The 26,190-nt window shown below is 49.8% G+C and overlaps 1 protein-coding gene across 4 annotated transcripts in view; it reads left to right on the top strand.

Moving 5' to 3' along the window:
- DEGS2 (delta 4-desaturase, sphingolipid 2) overlaps positions 1–26,190 on the top strand; it is a 79,113-nt gene that overhangs the window by 18,426 nt on the left and 34,497 nt on the right. The window contains exons 1-4 of one of the 4 annotated variants that reach the window (XM_027520722.1): positions 11,934–12,543; positions 15,520–15,825; positions 19,347–19,441; positions 20,876–20,952. Coding sequence is in view for 1 of the 4 variants with exons in the window: in XM_027520719.1 (XP_027376520.1) it covers positions 20,805–20,952 (148 nt within the window). In the remaining 3 variants the exon portion in view is untranslated. Of the gene's footprint in view, positions 1–11,933; positions 12,544–15,519; positions 15,826–19,346; positions 19,442–20,519; positions 20,953–26,190 lie in introns of those variants that run through there. The other 3 variants (XM_027520721.1, XM_027520723.1, XM_027520719.1) reach the window with 3 other exon arrangements.

Below are 26,190 nucleotides of genomic sequence, written 5' to 3'. Positions count from 1 at the left end.
CGGAGAGGTGTTGAATATGGGAACTGGACATCTTCCTAATTCCCTACAGGCCCTCAGCATCGGGGAGGGGGTAGAACTAACTAACCAGCTTGTCACTTACTGCTTTAAACTTGGCCGATCAGTTACATGCTGCACATGACTGGGTGGGTGGTTGAAGCTGGCCAGGCCCCTCCCTTGAGCCTAGTTGCTGGTTGGTTTTATGAGGCTCTGATCCCACGTGCCACCCAAGTCCTTGGAGGAATTCTAGCAGGACCTGAGTCAGGGGTGTGGCTCTGTCCTCAGGGCAGGTTTTAGGTCGACCTCAGGGACAAACAAACTCCTCCTTCGCCTTAAATGAGGCTGGAATCTGTATCAGCCCCAAAGTTGTAAAACAAACAGGAGCTATTTCTGGAACGGAACAACAGCCTCGAGATGCAGGTGAGGGATGCTCTCCCGGATTTGCAGGAGAGCCAAGTGGGGCCAACGGGGAGGGAGGCGACTTCCTGGAGCTACTTCACCAGGCAGCCCTTCCATTGGGAACCTGCACAGTTTTGAGCTTTGAAACCACCTTAAAGCCTGTGATCCAGGCACAGGAGTTAACTGGGACAGAGGCTGGGAGGCCCGGGGGAGAGGAGGCCGAGAGGGCCAAGCAGCCAGTCTGAGTGGGCTCGGGCCTGCCTGACCTTCTGGTGGTGGAGGGGAGTGCTGCATGCGAGTCATGGGAAGCCCTGTATCAGCTGTGCTTTTCTTTTAGTTGAACAAAAAATCATAAATATTCACATGGGCTTTTGGGATCTTAGTTCCCCAACCATGGATCAAACCAGGCTCTTGGCAGTGAAAGCACTGAGTCCTAACCACTGAAACTCCAGGGAAGTTGTTCAATCACCAAATCATGTCCAACTCTTTGTGACCCCATGAACCCCAGGCTCCTTCACTATCTCTCAGCGTTTGCTCAATTCATGTCCATAGAGCGGGTGATGCCATCCAATCATCTCCTCCGCAGCCACCCCCTCCTCCTGCCTTCAGTCTTGCCCAGCATCAGTGTCTTTTCCAGTGAGTCGGCCCTTCACATCAGGTGGCCAAAGTATTGGAGCTTCAACTTCAGCATCAGTCCTTCCAATGAATATTTAGGGTTGATTTCCTTTAGGATTGACTGGTATGATCTTCTTGTAGTCCAAACTTTATTAATTAAAGTGAAAGTAAAGTTAAAGTGAAGTCGCTCAGTCGTGTCCGACCCTTTGCGGGCCCCATGGACTGTAGCCAACCAGGCTCCTCTGTCCATGGGATTTTCCAGGCAAGAATACTGGAGTCGGTTGCCATTTCCTTCTCCAGGGGATCTCCCCGACCCAGGGATCGAACTCAGGTCTCCTGCATTGCAGGCAGATGCTTTACCCTCTAAGCCAGAGTAAATTCTTCAACTTTATTAATAGATACCTAAATATAGTATGTTTTTTTAAATGAAATGTGTATGGTGTTGTATTCATAAAGCACACTCATCAAAAGCTACACATTAACAGCAAATCCCCATACAAATGGAGATAGTCCTCTGAACTGCACGTTGTATCACCTATTAGAAACTAAAGCTCTCTACCTTAGACTGGGACTTGAACCTAGCCAACACCCAGTTTGGGATCTAACCCACATGACTTGGACTCAAACCCAGCCAAAACCCACAGTACCTGGTCTCAGGACCTAATGAAGCCCAGGTTCTTGATGTCTCATTGCAGAAAGAATTCAATGAGAAACAAAGTGATAGGTAAGAAGTGGATTCATCTAGAGAGGAACACACTCCACAGTCAAGAGTGTGGGCCAACACAGAGGGCAGCTCTGGCGGTCTCAGTATCTGGTGTGGTTAGCTTTTATGGGTTGGGTGAGTTCACAGGCTAATGAGTGGGAGGATTATTCCAACTATTTGGGGGAAGGGTGGAGATTTCCAGGAACTGGGCTACCACCCACTTTTTGATCTTTTGATCGTGCCTTGGAACTGTCATGGTGCCTCTGGGTGTATCATTTAGCTTGCTGATTGAGGATTAAGGTCTAGTGAAGTTGACTTGTCTGTCATCTTGCACCCATTTGATTATAATTGGTTTATGCTGTATCCTTGGGCTATATCATTCTCTCAAAAGTTATGCCCTGCCTCCTTCCTTCCTGTTTGAAAACCACCAATCTTTTAGTCCTTCTCATGTACATTCCTTTTTTTTTTTATTGTTCTGCATGGCTTGGATGGCATCACGGACTCAAAGGACATGAGTTTGAGCAAGCTCTGGGAGATGGTAAAGGGCAGGGAAGCCTGGCATGCTGCAGTCCCTGGGGTCACAAAGAGTCGGACACAACTGAGCGACTGAACAATGGCTTGTGGAATCCTAGTTCCCCAAGCAGGGATTGAACTTGGGCCTCAACAGTGAGAGCTCGGAGTCTTAACCCACTGGACCACCAGGGAAGTCCTTTGGATAATTTTTTATTGGTACATCCATTCAGCCTCCAGCTACTCAGACAATTTTGAAGTGAGTATTAAATCATATATTATCTCACATTTGTTGTTTATCGGTTGCTCAGTCATGTCCGATTCTGTGACTCCATGGACTGCATTATGCCAGGCTTCCCTGTCTGTCACCATCTCCCAGAGCTTGCTCAAACTCATGTCCATCGAGTCGATGATGCCATCTAGCCATCTCATCCTCTGTCGTCCCCTTCTCCTCCTGTGTTGAATCTTTCCCAGCATCAGGGTCTTTTCTAATGAGTCAGCTCTTCGCATCAGGTGGCCAAAGTATTGGAGCTTCAGCTTTAGCATCAGTCCTTCAATGAATATTCAGGATTGATTTCCTTTAGGATTGACTGGTTTGATCTCCTTGCAGTCCAAGGGACTCTCAAGAGTCTTCTCCAACACCACAGTTCAAAAGCATCAATTCTTCAGCACTCAGCCTTCTTTATGGTCCCAACTCTCACATCCGTACATGACTACTGGAAAAACCATAGCTTTGTTGGCAAAGTAACGTCTCTGCTTTTTAATACACTGTCATAGCTTTTCTTCCAAGGAGCAAGTGTCTTTTAATTTCATGGCTGCAATCACCATCTGCAGTGATTTTGGAGCCCCCCAAAATAAAGTCTGACACTGTTTCCACTGTTTCCCCATCTATTTGCCATGAAGTGATGGGACCAGATGCCACGATCTTCATTTTTTGAATGTTGAGTTTTAAGCCAGCTTTTTCACTCTCCTCTTTCACCTTCATCAAGAGACTCTTTAGTTCCTCTTCACTTTCTGCCATAAGGGTGGTGTCATCTGCATATCTGAGGTTATTGATATTTCTCCCGACAATCTTGAGTCCAGCTTATGCTTCATCCAGCTCAGCGTTTCTCATGATGTACTCTGCTGCTGCTGCTAAGTCGCTTCAGTCGTGTCCGACTCTGTGCGACCCCATAGATGGCAGCCCACCAGGCTCCCCTGTCCCTGGGATTCTCCAGGCAAGAACACTGGAGTGGGTTGCCATTTCCTTCTCCAGTGCATGAAAGGGAAAAGGGAAAGTGAAGTCGCTGGGTCGTGTCTGACTCCTAGCAACCCCATGGACTACAGCCCTCCAGGCTCCTCTGTCCATGGGATTTTCCAGGCAAGAGTACTGGAGTGCGGTGCCGTTGCCTTCTCCAATGATGTACTCTGCATATAAGTTAAATAAGCAGGGTGACAGTATACAGCCTTGAAGCACTCCTTTCCCAATTTGGAACCAGTCTGTTGTTCCATGTCCAGTTCTAAATGTTGCTTCTTGACCTGTATACAGGATTCTCAGAAGTCAGGTAAGATTGTCTGGTATTCCCATCTCTTGAAGAATTTTCCACAGTCTGTTGTGATCCACACAGTCAAAGGCTTGGCATAGTCAGAAAGCAGAAGTAGATGTTTTTCTGGAATTCTCTTGCTTTTTCTATGATTGACGGATGTTGGCAGTTTGATCTCTAGTTCCTCTGCCTTTTCTAAATCCAGCTTTCTGCCATAAGGGTGGTGTCATCTGCATATCTGAGGTTATTGATATTTCTCCTGGCAATCTTGATTCCAGCTTGTGCTTCATCTAGCCTGGCATTTCCAATGATGTACTCTGTATATAAATGATTATCTCACATAATCATTTCTAAAAAATTACTCCCACTGCTCTGTAGAGACTAGATTGTTGAGGAGTTCAAATGGAAGTGAAACAGGGGAAGGGGGCAGGGCATAATTTTTGAAAGAATAACATAGCCCAAGAACACAACAGAAACCACTTACAATCAAATGGTCCGGGATGTAGACAAGTCGACTTCGACCAGGCCTTAATCCACAGTCAGCAAGCTAAATGACACACCCAGAGGTGCCATGACGGTTCCAAGGCACCATCAAAGGACCAAAAAGTGGGTGGTGCCCAATTCCTGGCAATTTCCAGCCCTTCCTCAAAACAGTTAGAAAAATCTTCCCACTCATTACCCTACGAAATTACCCGCCCATAAAAACGAACATATTTCACTAGCCCTAGCCCTCTGCGATGGCCCACACTCTGTCTATGGAGTGTGTTCTCTCTGAATACATCCACGTCTTACCTATCACCTTTGTCTCTTCCTGAATTCTTTCTAGGATGAAACATCAAGAACCTGAGATTCATTAGCTCCTGAAAGCAGGACTGGGATCTCAGTTGGTAGACTGTGGGTTTTGGCTGGGTTCCAGCTCCAGCACGTTGGTTCAAGTCCCAATCTAAGGTAACCGGTTTCAGAAGCAGGGAATGGAGGGGCATGCATATTGATATAATATGATAGGCTACTGCAGTAGTCCACAGAGGGGAGATGAGCTGCCCCGCTGCGGGAGTGGAAATGGTGAAGAGCAATCAAACCGGGGCTTCCTAGATGGCTCAGTACTAAGGAATCCGCTTGCCAGCGTAGGAGATGCAGGAGACGCAGGTTCGACCCCTGAGTCAGGAAGACCCCCTGAGGAGGAAATGACAACCCACTCCAGTAATCTTGCCTGGAAATCCCATGGACAGCGGAGCCTAGTGGGCTACCATCCATGGGGTTGCCAAGAATCGGACAGGACTGAGTGAGCACCATGAGTCAAATCAGTGTATTTCAGACATAGGACTCACAGGACTTGCTGACAGATTGGATGTGGAAGATGAAGGAAAGTGAGGCATACCAGATTTTTGGTACTAGCAGCTGGGCGTTTGGGGTGCCTTTCCGCAAGACGGGGAGGCTGGGGAGGAGGTGCTGAGCGTGCAGTTGAAGGTGTAGGTCTGCCTTGTCCACTCTTCCGTATCCAGATTCTCTGCCTGGACTTGACTGCGTCTTCTGTGGGATGCTCTCAGCAGACGTCTCTCGTGGGCTGCTGCTTTGAGGGTTGAACGTTTTGGGTGTCCACTGTTGTCCCCGTGTAGCAGGGAGAACCGTGTCTGTGCCTCCCAACACAGTCCAGCTCGCCTCTGCGTCCTGCTGGGCTTTGACCACAGACAAGCTGGACTTCTCCAGAGTCTGCCCCCTCCAGCTCAAAAATGCTGTGCTTCTGTGGCTGAGCCCTAAATGCAACCTAAGCTAGAAACCAAATAGAAAGAACAGAGCAGCCTTTGCCTCATCACTCCTTACCACGTAGCTGTGTGACCCTGGGCAAGTGACAGAACCTCTCTGAGCCCCAGTGGGAAAACAGTCCTGGCTTTCAGGGCAGTTGTAAGAATGAAGTGAAGTTCCTGATGTAAAGCACCTTAGCTTGGAGCCAGGGGGAAGAGGGGGTGAGCCCTGGCCCACAGTCAGATACCAGGATTCTATTTAGCTCTGCTGGTAATGCCATGTGACCTAGGGTAAGTCCCCTCTGAGTTGAAATGGACTTATTCTGTGCTATCTAGGAAAAATATCCAAAAAAAAGAGTCCCAGTGTGACCCATCCTGCTAGTTCCTACATGGTCTTCTGTCACTTTGCAATAGCATCCATGGGCTCAGCACACAGGACGTGGAGACTCTGAGGAGCACTCCTCAGCAGGGCCGGGCCGGGATCTGAGACAGGGGGCCTCTGCGGCGGGTGGGCTCAGCTGATCATGGAGGCCATCCTCGTGGAAGACAGACACCAGCCTGGAGGCTGGTCACTGACTTACCCAGGAATTCCTGAGCCCAGAGGCCAGGGGTCGCCTCTCTCTCACCAAGTCGGCCAGAGCACAGGAAATGCCGGAAATGGTAGTTCCAAACAGACGTGAGTGACAGTGGGTGGGCAGGCAGCTGCGCCGACGGCAGGGCTAGCCCAGGGCCAGCAGGTGTGTGAGCAGGTGCTGAGCTGTGGCCAGGTGCTGCCGTCTGCTCGGGCAAGCTGTGGCAGTTGGATCTGGCTGGGGCACGTAGGTGAGTGCTTGGGAATCGGAAGTGGATGGTAGAACAGAGCTAGGGTGCAGTAAGCCAGGTGTGGGGTTGAAGAGGGGAGGGAAGCGCTGAGCAGAGCAAAATGGGGGTGGAGGGGCTTTGGGGCCATGGGGACGTTGTCTCCAGGGCACCTGGGCTGGTTGCCCAGCCCAACTGGTGGCATCAACCTCGGGAGAGCCATTCCCCAGGAGCACAGAACTTGCTTACCCTAAAAAGGCTTCAGGGGGCTGCTGGCTTGGTGCCAGGTATCTTCCAGTCATCCCAAGGGCTGGGCACCATTCCCTCAATTGCATGCAGGAGAAAACGGAAAGCTAGAGAAGAGAGGTTTGCCTGATGTCAAGTAGCTAGTACGTGGCAGAGCCAGAAATCCAACAGCATGGCTGGATATTGAGGGGCTTTTTCCTCCCAGTTTTCAGTATTATTAATAAAAATAACATTGGTAAGGAATAAATTACATTTTTTTCTTTTGGATTATTCTCAGGAGAGCAATTACAGGGCCAGAGCATTAGAGCATTTTCACAGATCTTGATATATGAAATTTTACCCCAGATGCATCAATTTACAAGCCCAATGGCAATGGACCAGTTTCACCTGAAAACGATCCCAGAGCCCCTCCCCACTCAAACCCTGCTGAACCCCAGAAGCCGTGACCTGTCCTGCCCACAACCCTCCCTTCTCCCAGGAGTAAGCCCAGTGCAGGGTTCTGTGATACAGCCCATTGCGGTTTTAACTGGGATGGTATTGAACTCATATATCACCAGGGGAGCACGGACCTCTTTGTAATGTTGTTTTCCAATCTATGGACATGGTATAGCTCACCACTCACTGAAGACTTTTTATCTAACTGAGTCTTATGATTTCCTCCAAAGAGAAAGCCTGCGTGCAGCAGTGAAGACCCAGCACAACCATAAGTAAATAAATAAAATTTTAAAAAATTAAAAGGTTAGGGGTATACAAATCCATTTTCAATTATGTTAGAAATGATGGAGGAAAAACTCATTAAATGGTTGCCCTTAGGCTTGTGGGTTGACGTAGCTGTAGCTGATTCATCAGACTGTTGAGTTCTCTCTGCTTTTGTGGATGTTTGAAACTGCTCGTAATTTTAAAATATACCTGAACCATTCAATGGTATTTATCAATGAAGGCCTATAGTTATTGAGCACCCGCCGCGGGCCACGCACTGTTTGAGTGTTGCTAGGATCCAGGAGGTCATATTAGCCTCACACCAGGCCTGAGGAGACAGCACCTGTCACAAGTGAGAGAGACCTAAAGGGCTGTGATCGCCCTGGGAGGACAGAGCAGGGGAACAAGTGTGGGGGTGTCAGGTCTAACAGAAACAGGTCCTCATCTTTCAGCAGCGGGCAGTCATTGGATTCTATCTGCTGCTGCTGCTAAGTCGCTTCAGTCGTGTCTGATTCTGTGCAACCCCATAGACGGCAGCCCACCAGGCTCCTCTGTCCACGGGATTCTCCAGGCAAGAACACTGGAGTGGGTTGCCATTTCCTTCTCCAATGCTGCATGTGTGCTAGGTTGCTTCAGTCGTGTCCGACTCTTTGCAACCCCAAGGACAGCAGCCCACCAGGCTCCTCTGTCCAGGGGATTCTCTAGGCAAGAATACTGGAATGGGTTGCCATTGGACTCTATCTAAAAGTGAAAATATAATTGTCAGTACAAGCCTATCACACATAAAGAGGTGAGAGTCAGAAGAAACAGCCAGCTCATATGTCTGCCTCTAAGGGGAGGACTTGAGGTGGGATGGGGTCAGGAAACTGCCATTTTTTCATCATAAGCCTTGTAGTTCTGTTTGTCCTTAAAAAATGTGTACCTGTTACTAACTTCATTGAAAATAAAACTTAAAAGCAGAAACAAAACAGAGGATCAAAGAGTTGAAATCACTTCCCCAAGGTCACACATGATGCAGAGCTGAGCCAGAGTTCAAACTTGAGATGGTGGTGAGCCCCACGGCCCCCCGGGCCTGCTGCTGAGGATGGGTAGAAGGCCATGTGGTCAGAGCGACCCGACTCATGCTTAAGACTGGTTCTTTTCACTATCAGATGGTGCTGAAGTTTGAGCCTAACAGAGAATGTTAATAAGTCCTTAATGAACTTTTTCACGTGTCTGACCTTGCAGGGAGGGCAGGGGAGGTTCAACGTCCACCAAGCAGCCCCAGCTCATGCTGGCAAATCAGCAGCGTTCTCCCAAAGCAGGCTGGGCTGTTTTGCAAGCACACGGATGGGCTGATCTCCCAGGGCGGCCACAGATGTGTCCGTTAGAGGGCTGGGTTTGAACTCAAGGCTCCGCATCTGGGGTTCCTCAGGGCAGTGGTGGGGTCAGAGCTGAGCCATTGGAGTCCGGGGAAGCAAGGCCTGTTCTTGATCACATGACGGGGGGTGGGGCTGTGGACCCCGGAGGCGGCGGCGAGGGCCAAATTTCCCCCGGGCCTTGATCTGGGAGTTGGCCCGGGTGCGCGGAGCTGGTGAGGGCAGCTGCAGCAGAGGAGAGACTGGGGCTGGAGAAGGCGGAGGGGGAGCGGGGGGGTAGGAGTGGCTAGGCCCGGGGAGCAGGACTGGCTAGGCCCGGGGCAAGGTAGGGTGCGGCAGACGGCCAGGATGGCTGGGGCGGAGGGGCGGGCGGGGAAGAGGAGGGGGGAGGCCGGGAGGCCGGGAGGCCGCAGGGCTCGGGTCCCCAGGGCTTCGGGGCCCAGCGAGGATTTGTGTCTTTATCCCCCAAAAAAGCCACTGACGAGTCTGGAAAGCTTGCTCCGCCGCTAAGTGAGGAAGAAAAGGCGGGAGCTGCAGCTCCAAGGTGCGGGGGTCTGAAGCCTAGGGGCGCAGCGAGGAGGCGGAGCTAACAGCTGCGTCGCCCCCCCCCCCCAGCCCCGCCCGGCCGGAGACGCGCAGCGCGAGACCCCGCCTCCTCCGCTGGTTGGCTCGGGGCGGTGGCACGTGACCCGGGGAGGCCAATCCCCGCGCTGGCCGTGCCCCTGGACCCGGGCGGTTCGCGAGCTCGGCCGCCTGGAGAGGCGCGGACAGATCGGCCGGCAGGGGGCGGCAAAGGGGCGGCCCGGGCCTTCGGGGAAGTCACTAGTGCGGGCGGTCGCGGGTTGACCGTCAGCCATTCTCCGGCCGTCCACTTGGCCAAATGACCCATTTCTGTGAACTTACTCTGACTCGTGTGTTGACCGAGGCGGTCCGGTGTCCGCGGACAGCGGTCGTTTCCCGTGTGGTCTGTCAGGGTGTCCCTTGTGCAATCCTGCTCTGCTGGGCCCGAGTTCCAAGGCCCTGAGAGTGGGAGTGTAGGGGTCTATGGGAGCCTTTGGAATTACAAGGCCTCTGTCCTCCCCACTAACACTCACCCTGCCCCTTTGTGAGGTCCGGGACTTCTGAGTCTCAGCGTTGTGCTCGCCGCGTCCTCTAGGAAGCCTTCCCTGAAGCCCCATGGCTAGACTCCCTGGGGCTCCCCAGGACTCTGCGCTTTCCTCTTCTTCTGAAGCATCCTTATTTGGGGAGGTTTCTTCTGGCTCAGCCGGTAAAGAATCCGCCTGCAATGCGGGAGACCTGGGTCCGATCCCTGAGTTGGGAAGATCCCCTGGAAAAGGGAAAGGCTACTCCTCCAGTATTCTGGCCTGGAGAATTCCATGGACTGAACAGTTATAAAGAGTCGGACTTGACTGAGCGACTGTCACACTTTGATTTACAGAGGGCAGGGGTCCCTTCCCCAGCCAGGGGCCCAGGCTCGTTGCGGGTCCATGAAGGCGAAGTAAAGGGCTAAAGTTTTTCTGTTCAGTTCAGTCGCTCAGTTGTGTCCGACTCTTTGCAACCCCATGAACCGCAGCACACCAGGCCTCCCTATCCTTCACCAACTGCCAGAGTCTACCCAAACCTATGTCCATTGAGTCGGTGATGCCATCCAACCATCTTATCCTCTGTGGTCTCCTCCTCCTGCCCTCAGTCTTTCCCAGCATCAGGGTCTTCTCAAATGAGTCAGCTCTTTGCATCAGGTGGCCAAAGTATTGGAGTTTCAGCTTCAACACCAGTCCTTCCAATGAACACCCAGGATTGATCGCCTTTAGGATGGACTGGTTGGGTCTCCTTGTAGCCAAGGGACTCTCAAGAGTCTTAGGGCTGAAGTTGGCCCACTGGCAACTGACCGGGAGGAGATGCAGACAGGGAAGCCTCTTCCAGGGAAGTGGTGCCTTGTGAGGGCTGGGAAACCGGCCGCGTCCTCTGACCCCTCTGAACCCCCATCTGGACCAATGACTGGTTACGGAGGGGGACCAGTGACTGGCCTCAATCTGTCAGGCGGCCCCAGGGTAAGGAAGATGTTCCTTAGAAAGCATCCAAGGGAGGATTCTCTGTACTCAGTATTCATCCTGTGAAAACAGCAGGCAGCGTTTGAGAATCAAAACTAAGGAAAGGGCAAGGCAAAGCTTGTCTTGTTCTGCTGCAGAGGCCACTCACCCCGGTGGGAGCAGCGCCTTTGCCAAAACACAACACAAAAACTGATGGTTACTGAGTTGTCTCACTGTGGCCTCTCTCCAGGCAAAAGGGTAGCTCCGAAGTCGCCAAGGAGGCCCTAGTATAAAGAACCACCTGCAGATGCAGGAGACATAAGACATAAGAGACGCAGGTTCCATCCCTGGGTTGGGAAGATCCCCTGGAGGAGGGCATGGCAACCCACGCCAGTATTCTTGCCTGGAGAATCCCATGGACAGAGGAGCCTGGTGGGCTACAGTCCATGGGGTCCCAAAGAGTCTGACACGACTGAAATGGACTTAGCACGCACACAAAGGCACCAAAAGGTGTGCAGTGAACAGTTTATCTCCACTTAACCACTTTCTGTAGTGTTTTTGTATTTTATTCCTATCTTTTCTTGACTAGACCAACTACTGATTTAAGCTGTTTTCACTCATGTGGGATCTTAGTTCCCTGATCAGGACTTTAACCTCGGGCCCTCTGCAGTGAGGGTCCATTTCTAACCCCTGGACTGCCAGGGAATTCCTACTATTTTCAATTAAAAAAAAATTATTTCTACTGGATTTATTTTACTTGAAGTAGTTCTACTTTTTTTTTTCCTTCAAAATCATTTTACACTTTTATCTTTATTTCTCTCGTTCTATTTCTGTTAGGATTTTGTGGGTAGTGATGTATTTTAACCTCTAGTTTGAGTTAGATACTTAGTTCATTAATTTCTACTCATCCTTATTAATAGAAATATTTAAACCCATGTATACCTATGGCTTGGAGAAGGCAATGGCACCCCACTCCAGTACTTTTGCCTGGAAAATCCCATGGACGGAGGAGCCTGGTGGGCTGCAGTCCATGGGGTCGCTAGAGTCAGACACGACTGAGCGACTTCACTTTCACTTTTCACTTTCATGCATTGGAGAAGGAAATGGCAACCCACTCCAGTGTTCTTGCCTGGAGAATCCCAGGGACGGGGCAGCCTGGTGGGCTGCCGTCTATGGGGTCGCACAGAGTCAGACACGACTGAAGCGACTTAGCAGCAGCAGCATACCTATGGCTGATTCATGTTGCTGTATGGCAGAAACCAACACAATATTGTAAAGCAGTTATTTTTCCATTAAAAATAAGTTAAAAATAAAAAAAGAAGTATTTAAAGCTATGAATTTCCTTCTGAGTACTAATTTAGCTGTAGGTTCTTGGGTTCTCATACACAGTGTTTCAGTTGTAATTGTTTTCTAGATATTCCGAAATTTTGACCTGATTTTCTTTTGTAAGAACAATTTGAGGGTTTTAAAATTTATAGGTAGTAACACCTTTTTGTTTTGTAGTTTGGTTATAATTTCTACTTCTATTTACATTGTGATTGGAGAATGTTGTCTGTTCTATATTTACTTTTTGGAATGTATTAGTTTTTTCAAAAATGTGGTCTAATATGTGGTCAGTCTTTGTGAATGTTCAGATGTCCATCTGTAAAGCAGCAGCCTGGTTTAAAGTACAGTTTTATATAAATTAAATCTATCTTAATAATTATATTATTGTCTTCTTTAGTCTTCATTTTTTGTACATATCTGTGTGAGATGAATTAAAATTTCCTACTACTGATGTGCATTTTACTCTTCCTCCTTCTATTCCTTTTATTGTACGAGTGTGGACTCTGTTGCTTGATGCAGGATTATTCATGAATGCAGCTTTGTGCCCGTTAGATCTGTGGCGGCTTCACTGGGACTTGCGCTCCTTCTCATTACAAGGTGCGCCTCTTGGCCCACTTAAGGTTTTGCCTTAAACTTGACCCCTGCTTTCTGTTTGTTTGCATTTGCTTGTTATCCCTTGCACCTTCCTTTTATTTGCATTCTTTCTGAGGCTTCTGGTTTGGGAGTCACTTTTACCTCCAGCTTAGAGTTGAATGTGAACTGTCTGACAGCCATGTCCCTTTCCAGATGAGTTTATATATATTGATGTGACGAATCTTAGATTCAGTGAAGTCATCTTATTTTATGTTTTCTATTCTTGTAGTTTATAAAATATTTGCTTAATTCAAGTGCAAGCATTTCTTCTGATATTTTGGAAATTTTGTAGCTGTGTACTGACGATTACCTCTGTAAATGTATATAACACACTTAATCCTTTAGTTCTCTAAGGAGATGTATTGACTCCCAGCTATGAATAGTGATAACATTTACAATTTTTATTTAGTTAGTTATTTGGCTTCACCAGGGCTAAGTTGCAACATGTAGGGTTTTTTAGTTGCAGCATTTAAACTCTTCCCTGATAGCTCAGTTGGTAAAGAATGTGCCTGCAATGTAGGAGACCTGGGTTCGATCCCTGGGTTGGGAAGATCCCCTGGAGAAGGGAAAGGCTACCCACTCCATTATTCTGGCCTAGATAATTCAATGGACTGTATAGTCCTTGGGGTCAAAGAGAGTCAGACACGACTGAGCAACTTTCACTCATTCAAGCTGTTGCTTGCCGCACGTGGGAGCTCGTTCCCTGACCAGGGATCAAACCCAGGCACCCTGTTGGGAGTTTGGAGTCTCAGCCACTGGACCACCAGGAAAGCCCCGGTGATGACACTCTCATGTCTTTCCTTTCTCCTTCCTTCCCTCCCCATCCTTATCACGATATAATTTTAAATGAAAACAAGTATCAGGATAAACACACCAATTTATATCATATACATGTACACAATGGGCTTCCCTGGTGGCTCAGATGGTAAAGAATCTGCCTGCAATGCAGAAGACCAGGGTGTGATCCTTGGGTAGGGAAGAATTCCTGGAGAAGGAAATGGCAAGCCACTCCAGTATTTTTGCCTGGAGAATTCCATGGACAGAGGAGCCTGGCAGGCTACAGTCCATGGGGTCACACAGAGTGGGCACACGACTGAATGACACAGCAGCAACAACACTGTGTCTAACATGTCATGGGTTTTAAGATGCCCCCGGATGTAGTGACAGCTTTCTAAATCAAAACAAAAGTCTTTCCTATCCCACAGTCCCAGTGGTCACACCCCAGATGGACTTCAAGGGCATCTTGATTTTTTTAAATTTTCCCTCTGAACCATAAGTCCTTGCTGGGGCTGCCAACAGAGTCCCTGTCCTCTCTGGGGCCAGTTGGAGGAGGTGTCCCATGTCCTTGCCAGTGATCGCAGCAGGAGCTGCCTGGGTGGAGCAGCTCCAGTGTGTCGCCTGGATTCCGGGCACACAAAGCTCTGTGTTGGTGTGGGGCGGTGGGGGGGAGCAGATAGTGGAGGGAGACGGCATCCTGCCTTGGTGCTCATCTTTCTCCAACCTCTTCTGTGCATCTTGGCGTGGCTGACACTAGCTCCAAGCAAATCCCATTTGATAACATCCTACTCAGGCCTTCTGGAAGGTTCTCAGGACCCCGGATTTCCCAGAAGTCCCCACTGCAGGGGCCCCGGGTTCACTCCCTGGTCAGCGTCCTCGGTCAGGGACCTAGATCCCACATGCGGCAAGTAAGACCTGTGCCACCAACTAAGTAAATAAATAAAAATAAACATTAACCATAAAATAAAAATGGAAAATAAGCCTCACCACTGGTCTAAACGCTCAGCCTGAACAGCACCTCCTCCTGGAAGCATGAGTCCTCCTCTCCTCTGGGCCCTCACAGCCTGACTGTGCAGGCAGGGGTACCAGGCCACCGGAAGCCCAGGCTCCATCCTCGGACCCAGGTCTCTGCCACCCTTCCTAGGGGAGCAGTGGCCACAGAGCTTCCTGAGAAGAGCGCCGGGCTCAGACAAGGCCCACTTTAACCCAACTGCAGTCTCCACGGTTGCAGAAGTTGTGAAGACGAACGGAGAGTCGTTGCCAGGCAGCTCCCCTATGCTGGGTAGCAAGGAGTCGTTGGTGGAGACAGTCCTGCCTGCCAGCCCTGGAAGCGGCTCAAATACAGGGAACGAGCATTAATGTTTTCTATACTGTTATTATATTAGCTTTATTGGTGTATTTAGATTAAAGTGTAAAATCTTAAGTGAGCAGTCAGATGAATTCTTCCACATGTCCACACTGTGATTCCACACCAGTCAAGTTAAAGTACATTTCAGCCCCAAAAGTCTACGAAGAGCAAATGCTATTCTGACTTTTACCACCATAGATTAATTTCCCCTGCTTTTTGCACTTTATATCAATGGAATCACACAGTCTGCTCTCTTGGGTCGGGCTTCTTTCACTCAACATTATTATGTTATCCATATGTTATTATGGGGCTTCCCTGGTGACTCAGACAGTAAAGAATTTGCCTGCAATACAGGAGGCCCAGGTTCAATCCCTGGGTCAGGAAGATCCCCTGGAGAAGGGAATGGCAACCCACTTCAGTATTCTTGCCTGAAGAATCCCATGGACAGAGGAGCCTGGCGGGCTACAGTCCATGGGGTTCCAAAGAGTTGGACACGACTGAGCGACTCACACTTTCACACTTGTGTTATTGTACTAATAATAATAACAACAACAGGTGGACTTCCCTGGTGGTGCAGCGGCTAGAGGACTCTAGAGCTCCCAATTCAGGGGGCCCAGGTCCGCTCCCTGGTCGGGGACCTAGAGCTCACAGGCCACAACTAAGACTCAGAGCAGCCAAAAAATATATTTTTTTAAACAACAACAACAATAAGGATTGTACCCCCGTCCCTGGGGCCTGGCACATGGTATGTGATTAGTTAATAGTGAGTCTTGGTTGAGGGAACTTGACCCATTCTGGTTGTTTTTTTTTTGTAGGAGAATGTGACCTGACTCAACTCCATTGTTGGCAGCTGCTCTGAAAGTGGAAATCAGGACAGCAGAGAACGTCAGGGAGTTCATTTCACTGGTCGCTGGTGTCTGCAGTTCGGCTTGGCTGTTTATAAATGCCCCTGGCAGCATCCTTGGCTCACCCCAGAAGGGTGCCTTCTGTTGCCTCTTGGAGTCCCGGGGTCCTGCCCCACCACACCCACTCCCAGGTCACCGACGTGTCTGCTCCTTGCCTGGGCTGGGTGTCCAGGACTCCGCTCTCCTCCCCTGCGGTCTGGGGTAGATACTCAGGAGGTAAGACATGCCAAGATGCCCCTGTGCTTGGCCTTTTTTTTTTTTTTAATAATAATAATTTTATTCATTTATTTATGGCCATGCCGGGTCTCCATGCTGCGTGGGCTCTTCTCTGGTTGCGGTGAGCGGGAGCTCCTTTCTCGTTGTAGTGTGTGGGCTTCTCGTTGCGGTGGCCTCTTTTTGTTGTGGAGCGCTGGCTCTAGGCTGTGCGGGCTTCAGTAACTGAGGCGTGTGGGCTTGGTCATTGTGACTCACAGGCTCAGTTGCCCCTCAGCACGTGGGATCTTCCCAGACCAGGGATCGAACCCGTGTCTCCTGCATTGGCAAGTGGATTCTTTACCACTGAGCCACTAGGGCAGCCCTGAGCTTCGTTTTGATGTGGGGAAACATTCCCCCGTTGTACTCCAGAGCCCCCATGTCGAAATCTCTGGCTGGTGTCTCAGTCCCTGGGCTCCTAGGGGGTGGGTTCTCGGTGGTCCTGAAGTCCCTCCTGAAGTCCCTCTTTTTCCCAAGATCCCTTCCACAGATGGGAGACTGAGGCTCCAAGTGCAGGCCGAGTCTTCATACAGGGAGTGGATGAGAAATGCACTCAGCCAGCACCTATTAGGCAACTGCTGTATACCCCATGTAGGCACTGAGGACCCAGAGATAAGCTGACCTGTCCAGGCCAAGGAGATCCCAGCTCCAGGGAGGGGTCTAGGGAAGCTTCACCAAAGGATTAGCCTTAGACAGGTCAAGGGGACTTTGACCAGGTCTAAGTGAGGGTATTCCAGGCAGAGGGAACCGCCAGAGCAAAGGCTTTGCATTGGAGCATCCAGGGCCTGCCATGGGCGGCGGCTGGATGGGAGAGGCAGTCTGCTAGCGAGCCCTGGAGACACCTTTCGGAGCAGGTGCAGGACGTGGGCTCTGGGCCTTCAGTCCACCCTCGACGAGACCCTGTGCTGACCCCTGAGTAAATCTCTCCCTGTGGCGGAGAGATGAACAGAGCGAGGGTCAGCGAATCTGTGAATGGGGTTTGAAACCCGCAGTCCATGCCAGGGAGGCAGGGAGGGCTGAGTGAGCCAGGGCCCTAGGCCCAGGGGTGAGGAACTCAGCACAAGGATTAGTCTTGGTTCTATTGGTCATGCTTGCGGCTTTCACCTCCTCAAGCAGGCCGTTCCTGCACTCCACTGGTGACTGGGCAAGCTCAGCTTCCCTGGCAGGGCCAACTGGAGGCTTGACCACCTCCCCTGATCCAGTCATCGACGGGCTTACCAGGTGCGCTTGTCTCCTTCAAGGTCTCAGGTGCCGCCCCCTTTGCTCTTTGCTGAAGTACAGGTGTCCCTGTTTCAGCCCCTATGGAGTTAGCCCCAGAAGCAGGGGCCCAAGAAGAAATGCTGATGGGAAATTCACTCTTAAATGGATTCCTGTTGTGATTCAGTCGCTAAATTGGACCCGACTCTTTGGGACCTCATGGACTGCAGCACGCCAGGGTTCCCTGTCCTTCACTGTCTCCTGGAGTTTGCTCAAACTCATGGCCATTCTTTTCCCCTTCTCTGCCTGCCCATCTGTCCTCATCTGGGAGAGGGGGACCAGAGGCCCCTCCCTGGGCCATGCTCAGGGCTCTCAGCTCTCCAGGCCCCAGTCAAGGAGATGGGGAGAGGGGCCCCCAAAGCAAATTTTCTCTCTTCCTGCAGTACCCTCCTCCCCCCACCCCTTCCCCCTACCCCTCTACCCCTTCCCCTACTCCCCAGCTATGCACAGGACCAGGGATTCTGCCCTCTGGAGCCTTCTTACCTCTGGCTGCTTGCTTGTGGGAAGGTAGGATGGGGGGCCCTCCCCTCAGGGAAGCCTCCAGGTGAGGACCCGGCGAGGAAAGGGCAAAGGTTCAAGGCAGAGGCTGGGCTGGGTTGCCTCTGTCCAGGGGCAAAAGGCCAGGGTCCATGATGACCCAGCAAGAGCAGGGGAGGCTGGCTGCCTTTCCGACCAGCAGGGGGCGCAGGCGGGCCTTGGGGGTGAAGAAGGGTGAGCCTCAGCCCGGGCTTTAAAACATTCAAATAGATGACAATGGGAAAAAATGCAAAACCTCAAGGTTGAGGATTATGTTATATAGCATGGGAGATAACTCAGTGCCTCTCAATTATATTATATAATTATATATAATATATTATATATAATAAATGTATTATATATATAATGAATATAAATAATATATATAATTATGCATTATAGCCTCAGATAGCCCCAAGGAACTGTTCCAAAGGGGTAAGGGAGAAGCCAGGCTATATAGGAGTTTTTAAAATAAAATAAATAAAAATGAAATTTTTAAAATGTGAAATTTTTATTTTCAGATTTTATTTGTGAAAATAAAAATGTAGTCAAACATCAAAAGATTACTGCTAGTAACAAAAACCAGGCCTCTCAAGTTAATGATTTTAGTGCCTTTCTGTGTATAGGAAGGTGCAGCAGTCTGGACTCAATGAAATTATTCCTTCGATATGCATCTTAACTATCTCAGGCCAGTATCCAGTTTTTCTCTATCTTGAATTCCCTCAAGGCGCATTGTATGGGCGGCTGCTGGGGCTGATCGCTTAACGGTGGGCAACATCCCTTGTCAGGGGCTTCTCAGTTAGCACTAGTTGGAAAGAATCTACCTGAAAATGGAGGAGACTTAAGAGACATGGATTCAATCCCTGGGTCGGGAAGATCCCCTGGAAGAGGATATGGCCATCCACTCCAGGAGAATCCCATGAATAGAAAGAGCCAGACATGACTGAGCACAGAGATTGTTTGCTGAAAAGGCTGGCAACATTTTGCCCATATAGATTTTTTCTGATGTATTTTTATTTCAGTTGTATTGAGATATAACTGACATACAGTATTGTATAATGATTTGACTTACATCATGAAATAAACATCTATCCTCTCATAAAGATACAAAATTAAGGAGATAGAAAAAAATCTTTCCCTTGTGATGAGAATTCTTAGGATTTATTCTTCACAACTTTCATATATAACACGTTATTGTTTAGTCACTAAGCTGTGTCCAATTCTGCGATCCCATGGATTGTAGCCCACCAGGCTCCTCTGTCCATGGGATTTTCCAGGCAAGAATACTGGGATGGGTTGCCATTTCCTTCTCCAAGGCATATAGACATTTTTTATTGTTTCACTTGATCTGTGTTTGTAAAACTCGGGGCACAAGCATTAAAATAACAATCCTGGAACCACAGCCCCTCCTCCTGGAAGTGATCCCGGCCCTCCCCTCTTGGAAAACATTCTTCCAGCCCTTCTCCAGAGCATTCGCTCATGCAAGGACACACGCACACACACACACACACACACACACACACACACACACCCAGCAAGATACCAGGCTCCCAGATGCACTCAGAGACACATATTCACCCGGACACGCAGGGACACGCCGACACGGGAACTCTTGCAGCACATAGGGAAGTTGATCAGAATACTCTCCAGTGTGGGTGTATTTAGGCAGACACATTTCTAGAGAGGAATCTAAATACGTTTTATTTTTACAGGTTTTGCATAAGAAACCTCGCCTCCTTTTCCGATCCTCTTCCTGCCACGCCAACAACAGGCATTTCACGTTTCCAGCCCATCTTCCACGCTGCGGGTGAGGCCAGCTGCTAGGTGCAAGTGGGCCACGTCTAAAGTCTTCACAGCTGATGACACACTGCCGGGGCTGTTTGGGTGGTGGTGATGGGGTGCCCTGGGTGTGGGCATGGGGTTCGGATTCAGGAGGATGCCCTGAAAGTGAGGGCAACGTCGGAGGTCAATGGCTGGCCTGTAGCCCTTGACCTTCTTTAGGGACATGTCTGAGGCCTTGGGGACTCTTTGGATTTGTGTGGGCCACAAACATTGATTGGCCTCTGAAAATCCAACCACGTTGAGCTGCAGATAGACCCTGGAGAAACCCCTAAGGAACAGTGCTCTCCCACACTCGGGGTTTTGGGTCTACCTGTACGCATGAGGGCCCAGCCACTTGCCTCCAATTTCACCGTTACCCCCACTCTATTGAATGCTAGAGAGTTCTCTTCAAAGCCACTCTACCCCAATGGGGGTGGTTCTAGCCTCAGCAGAGCCCGAGGGGGCCTGACTGGTTGACACTGATTTCTGCAGTCTGTGGATGGGTGTGTTGTCATGGGGAAGCATCGTGACACCCAGCTCCAGGCCCAGCTCGGAGGGTGTTCCTGTTGGGTGGTGCTGGCAGTGGAGGTGAAACCGCATGACTCAGATGGAGTTTGCACCCAGCCAAAACCCAGATAGGGACTTGAGCCCACTGTCCTTTAATTAAAATTGCATACCTGGTCTCAGGACTTAATGAAGCCCAGGTTCTTTATGTTTCGTCGCGGAAAGATTTCAGTGCGAGACAAAGTGATGAGTGGATTTAGAGAGAGACACATTCCGTAGACAGAATGCGATCTGTCTCAAAAGCAAGGTGGGCCTTGGGAGAAACACAAACCACAGAGTGTGGGCCATCTCAGAAGGCAAGAGGCCCCAGAAAATGGGGTGGTTAGTTTTTTATAAGCTGGATAATTAGTGGGAGGCTTCCCAGGTGGCTCAGTGGTAAAGAATCCACCTATCAATGCAGGAGACCCGGGTTCAATCCCTGGATCGGGAAGACCCCCTGGAGAGGGAAATGGCAACCCACTCCAGTATCCCTGTCTAGAAAATCTCATGGACAGAGGAGCCTGGTGGGCTGCAGTCCATGGGGTCTCAAGAGTCGGACACGACTTAGTGACTCAACAACAGCAACGAGTGGGAGGTTTATTCCACCTCTCTTGGTAAAGGGGCAGAGGTTTTTAGGAATTGGGCCACTGCTCAGTTTTTGGCCTTTTATGGCCGGCCTCTGGACCGTCATGGCGCCCCTGGCCATGCCGTGTAGATAAGAGTCACAATAAGCATATAAAGAGGCTCAAGGTCCTCTGGAAGTTGAATCTTCCACCATCTTGGACCCAGTTGGTTCTAACCAGTTTATGTCGGGTCATCAAGGGCTCTGTCTTTGTTTCAGAAGCTGTGACCTGCCCCCTTCTCTCCTGTTTCAAAGGCATTCACAGGCCTCAGGCCCTGAACAAGATCTGAGCTTCAGAAGGCATCTCTGCAGGCTGCCAGCTCCTAGAGCAGGTGAGCCCCGCAGAGAAACCCGAACAGGACGTACAGACAGGTGTGGATGGAGATGGGAGAGGACTGAGTCTGCAGTGTGTCCGCCCTGGGCTGCCCCTGCGCCTGGCTGCCAACCTGTCACACCCGGGCCTGAGCTGGGGATCCGGCCCTGGAGACCAAGAACCTTCCAGAGCTTCGATTAGAAGCCTCAGCCCCGTGGAGCGTGCACAAGCCGTACAGGCGTGGGTCAGAGCTCGTGTCTCTGCTGCACCGAGCCTCTGTTTCCTCAGCTGTCCCGTGGTGGCGAGGTGTTTATTATCAGCTCGGGGGACGCATCGCCGTGGTCTGGGGCAGAGTCTGACTTCTGGTTCGGAGTTGACTCAGGCCCAAGGGGCTGGCACTCCCTCCCAAGTCCCAAGCATCCATCCACCCTGATAGGGCTCCTCTGTCTGTGGTTGAAACCCTCCCCCTGTTGAATCAGGGCAGACGTCTCCAATGGGTTTTATTTTTATCCTTCAGCCGCATGTGTCTGAAACCACCGAATCAGAAAGGTGTCATAAATTAAATCTCTACAGGAGTCCTTGGAGCCTGGCTCCCTGCCCAGAATGCCAAGGGCCCCAGGAGGAGGCTTCTGCCAGTCACATGAGCAGCTTGGCTCTCCCAGCTGACGGGTGCTTCTCCCGGAGGGTCTAAGATGTGCCAGGTGAAGTCTTGGGTGCTTCCCACACAGGCTCCCACCTATAGCCAAGTGGAGTAGCTATCCCCACTCTACAGATGGGGAAACTGAGGCTGGGAGGTGAGGCTTGTCCCAGGTCACCCGGCAGGTGAGAGGCAGAGCTGCCACCCCAGCTGGGTCTGCCTGTGTCCAGAGGCTGTGCTGCCCCTTGTGCAGAGCGGGAAAGACAGAGGTCCCAGAGGTCACTGTTGCTGAGTCTTACTGCTTGCAGCAGGACAGGCCAATAAATGGGGAGACGAACTGTTGGGGCAGAGAACAGCAATTTTTTTGGACAGCCAGCACACCGAGAAGGTGGTGGATTAGTGTCCCAGAGAACCATCTTCCCTGAGCTAGAGTTCAGGCTTCTTTTCCTTTTTTATATTCTGGCTGTGTTGGGTCTTAGGTGAGGCATATGCGATCCTCGTTGAGTCCTGCAGATCTTTCATTGAGACGCAGGAACTCTGTAGTTCAGGCACAAGGGCTCATTTGTTCCGTGTCACATGCAATCTTAGTTCTCTGACCAGGGATCGAACCCATGTCCCCTGCATTGCAAGGTGGATTCTTAACCACTGGACCACCAGGAAGGTCCCTTCAGGCTTCTCTCATACTGAAACAGGAGGGGTAAAGTCCTGGTTTCCGCCAGACGCTGGAGGGGATACGTTAACTTTCTTCCTTCCCGCAGCCATTCACTGGTGGGCCTGGTCAGGACGTTTCCTGTGAGCTGAGCAAAAGTTTTTTAGCTTAACTCACATTACCTGGGAAGCAGGGTTCCCAGAGATGGGCCGTGGTGTATCATTTAAGCTGATAGGCATCATCCCTTTTGTGGTTAACTTGTGCATGCGTGCGTGCTAAGTCAGTTTAATCGTGCCCAACTCTTTGTGACCCCATGGACTGTAACCCACCAGGCTCCTCTGTCCATGGGATTTTCCCGGCAAGAATATTGGGGTGGGTTGCTAATTCCTCCTCCAGGGGATCTTCCTGACCCAGGGATAGAAACTGCATCTCTTATATTTCCTGCCTTGGCAGGCGGGTTCTTGACCTCTAGCACCACCTGAGAAGCCCCAATTAACTTGTAATCGAATACAAAGGTCTTTTCTACTCTATCGTGACCACTGCTGCGGGGGGTGGGTGCAAGAGAGGTGAGCCTCCAGCTCAGGCTCACAGATCTAGCAGCTTCTGGAGGAGGTGACGCTTGGACTTGGCGTGAGGGGTTTGGAGAGAGATGGGGAAGGCACGTGAGGTGAGAGACGGGGGACACGGGGTGGGGGGTGGCATTGGGGGGTGGCCGGAGGAGGGGCTCAGACTTAGCTGTGTGGGCAGAGCTGGCCTGGTCTGAGCCCGCTGGTTGGGCGGGGGGGTGCCCCAAGGTGGGAGAGGCCCGAAAGGGTGGGCACGGCAGCCGTTCCAGGACTTCCTCTGCACAGCGTTGCTGAGCAGTCTGTGGCCAGGCTGACTCGTGTTCTTTTGCAGTATCTCTTCTATCTCTTCTTGGATGCTTTTGGCATTTTTCTCTTCGTCGTGAGTGTTCAGAAATTTCTTGATGGTGATGTCTGGCTTTTCTGTTGTAACTATTTCCTCTTTTGTTCACTTTTTAATTCAAATGTGACATATATTAAATGCAAACGTTTTCGGAGTACGGCTCCAGGAATTTTCACATTCGTCTACACCTGTGTAACCCCCACCTGGTCCAAATGCTGACCACGACTTCCGGCCTCCATTGGGCTCCCTGGCACCCCCAAAGGAAGCCGCTATTCTGACCACCAACCCCACTGATTGGTTCTGCCTATTCTCTTTTTTAAATTTATGATTTTATTCATTCATTTTTGGCTGTGCTGGGTCTTTGCTGGGCGCACAGGCTTTTCTCTAGTTGCGGCGAATGGGGGCTGCTTGTCATTGTGGAGTGTGAGCTCCTCGTTTCGGTGGCTCCTCTTGTTGGGGAGCATGGGCTCGAGGGCCCTCAGACTCAATGGTTCTGGCACATGGGCCTATGCCCCACAGCATACGGCATCTTCCCAGATCAGGGATCACACCCGTGTCTGCTTCATTCGCAGGTGGATTCTTAACCACTGAGCCACCTGGGAAGCTTGGTTTTGCCTACTGAACGTCACGTCAGTGGAAACATACAGTCTGTATGCTTTTGCGTATTTTGTTCTAAATAAACTTTAAAAATTGTAGAACAATTTTAGATTTACAGTTACTGGGAGGAGAGCCCAGATCTCCTGTAGTCATGGTCGTTAATGTGGTAGATTCGTTACGATTAGAGATCACACAGTGAAACTTAATTACTAACTGGAATGCGTACCTTATGCAGATTTCCTCTATTTTTCCCTGATGTCATTTTTTTTTTAATTTATTTATTTGGCTGCACTGGGTCTGAGTTACAACAGGTAAACTCTCAGTTGCTGCATCTGGGATCTAGTTCCCTGACCAGGGATGGAAACGCACCCCCTGCATTGGGAGCCTGGAGTCTTAGCCACTGGGCCACCAGGGAAGTCCCCCGATGTCATTTTTCTGTTCCAGAATTCCTTCCAGGACACCACATTATGTTCAGCTGTCGTGTGTCTTCAGGCTCCTCTTGGCCGTGACAGTTTCTTAGACTTTGCTTGTTTCTGATGGTCTCGGCAATTTTTTTTTTAAATGTGGACCATGTTTAAAGTCTTTATGGAAATTGTCACAATATTGTTTCAGTTTTATGTTTGATTTTTGGCTGTGGGGATGTGAGATCTTACCTCTCCAACCAGAGATTGAACCTGCCCCTCTGCATCGGAAGGCGAAGCCTTAACTACTGGATCACACGGGCCAGTCCCCTCGGCACTTTTAAGTAAAGTCAGGCATTTTGTATTAATACCACATTTCTCAGCTGGGGTTTATCCGACATTTTTCTCATGATTAGACTCGAGTTATAGGTTTGGGAGCAAGACCGCAGAGGTGAAATGTCATTTCCTCACATCAAGGGCACATGCAAGCAGCGAGGTCCATCGCTGCTGATTTGACCTCGATCGCCTGGCCGGGGTGTGTCTGTCGGGCATCTCCTCCTGAAGTGACTCTTCCCCTCCCCTCCCTCGCTGTCCTCTTTGGAAGGAAGTCATGGTACAGCCCACACTTGAGGAGTGCAGGGTTGTCCCTGAGGGTGGGGCATCCCCAAGGAATTCTAAACTCCTTGGAATTCTTCCGCATGGGAGATTTGTCTCTTCTCCATTTAGTTACTTCCTTAATCATTTATTCATAGCAATATGGATGCATGGGTATTTATTTAATGCCGTGGGCTACAATCCAATGCCGTTTTGTTTTTCTTTCTTCTTCTGAAATATAGTTGATTTACAGCGTTTGTTAGTGTCTGGTGTATAGCACAGTGAAAAAGAACGTATATATATTCTTTTTAAGATTCTCTTCCATAATAGTTTATTACAGGATATTGGATATAGTGCCCGGTGCTATACAGTAGGACTTGTTCTTTGTTTTATGTATAGTAGTTTGTATCCGCTAATCCCAAACTTCTAACTTCTCTCTCCCTCACTCCCTTCCCGCTTTGGTAGCCGTAAGTTTATTTTCTCTGGGTCTGTTTGTAAACAAGTCCGTTTATATCGTATTTCAGACCCCACGTATAAGCGGTATCATACGTAATTTGTCTTTCTCTGCTTCACTTAGTAGATAATCTCTGGGTCCATCCACGTTGCTGCAAATGGCATGATTCTTTTTCTATTTTATGACAGAGTAATGTTCCGTTGTACATATTAATGTATACCACATCTTTATGCATTCATCTGTCAATGGACAGTTAGGGTGCCCCCATGTCCTGGCAACTGTAAACAGTGATGCTGTGAATACTGGAGTGCAATTAGAATTTTCATCTTTTCTGGATCTATGCCCCAGAGTGGGATTGCTGGGTCATATAGTAACTCCAAGTTGTTTTTTTTTTTTTAACTCCAAGTTTAATTATTTAAGGAGCTTCCATACCGTTTTCCACAGCGGCTGCACCAATTTACATTCCCACTAACAATGTGGGGGGCTTCCCTTTCCTCCGCACCCTCTCCGGCATTTGTTATTTGTGGGCTTTCTGATGATGGCCGTTCTGAACAGTGTGAGGTGATACCTCATTGTAGTTTTGATTTGCATTTCTCTAATGGTCAATGCTACTTTATTTTGTTACTCAAATTCTCTACACTTGGCCATTGGGAACTCCTGCAAGTGGCTCCTGGGTCTCTGTCATGCCCCGTCACTGTGCTGTGTGTGTATGGGTGTGTGTGTTGAGCACTTCCTTACTTTCTGTAACTTCAGGGTGATCTTGGTTCATTTTGTATAGTTCTTACCCTAGTCTTGCTGCTGCTGCTGCTGCTAAGTCACTTCAGTCATGTCTGACTCTGTGTGACCCCAGAGACAGCAGGCCACCAGGCTCCCCCATCCCTGGGATTCTCCAGGCAAGAACACTGGAGTGGGTTGCCATTTCCTTCTCCAGTGCATGAAAGTGAGAAGTGAAAGTGAAGCCGCTCAGTCGTGTCCAACTCTTAGTGACCCCATGGACTGCAGCCTACCAGGCTCCTCTG

This window comes from Bos indicus x Bos taurus, chromosome 21 (genome assembly GCF_003369695.1).
Source record: "Bos indicus x Bos taurus breed Angus x Brahman F1 hybrid chromosome 21, Bos_hybrid_MaternalHap_v2.0, whole genome shotgun sequence".
Classification (NCBI taxonomy): Eukaryota; Metazoa; Chordata; class Mammalia; order Artiodactyla; family Bovidae; genus Bos; species Bos indicus x Bos taurus.
The sequence above is the reverse complement of the archived record's forward strand: the minus strand, read 5'-3'. Positions and strand labels throughout refer to the sequence as shown.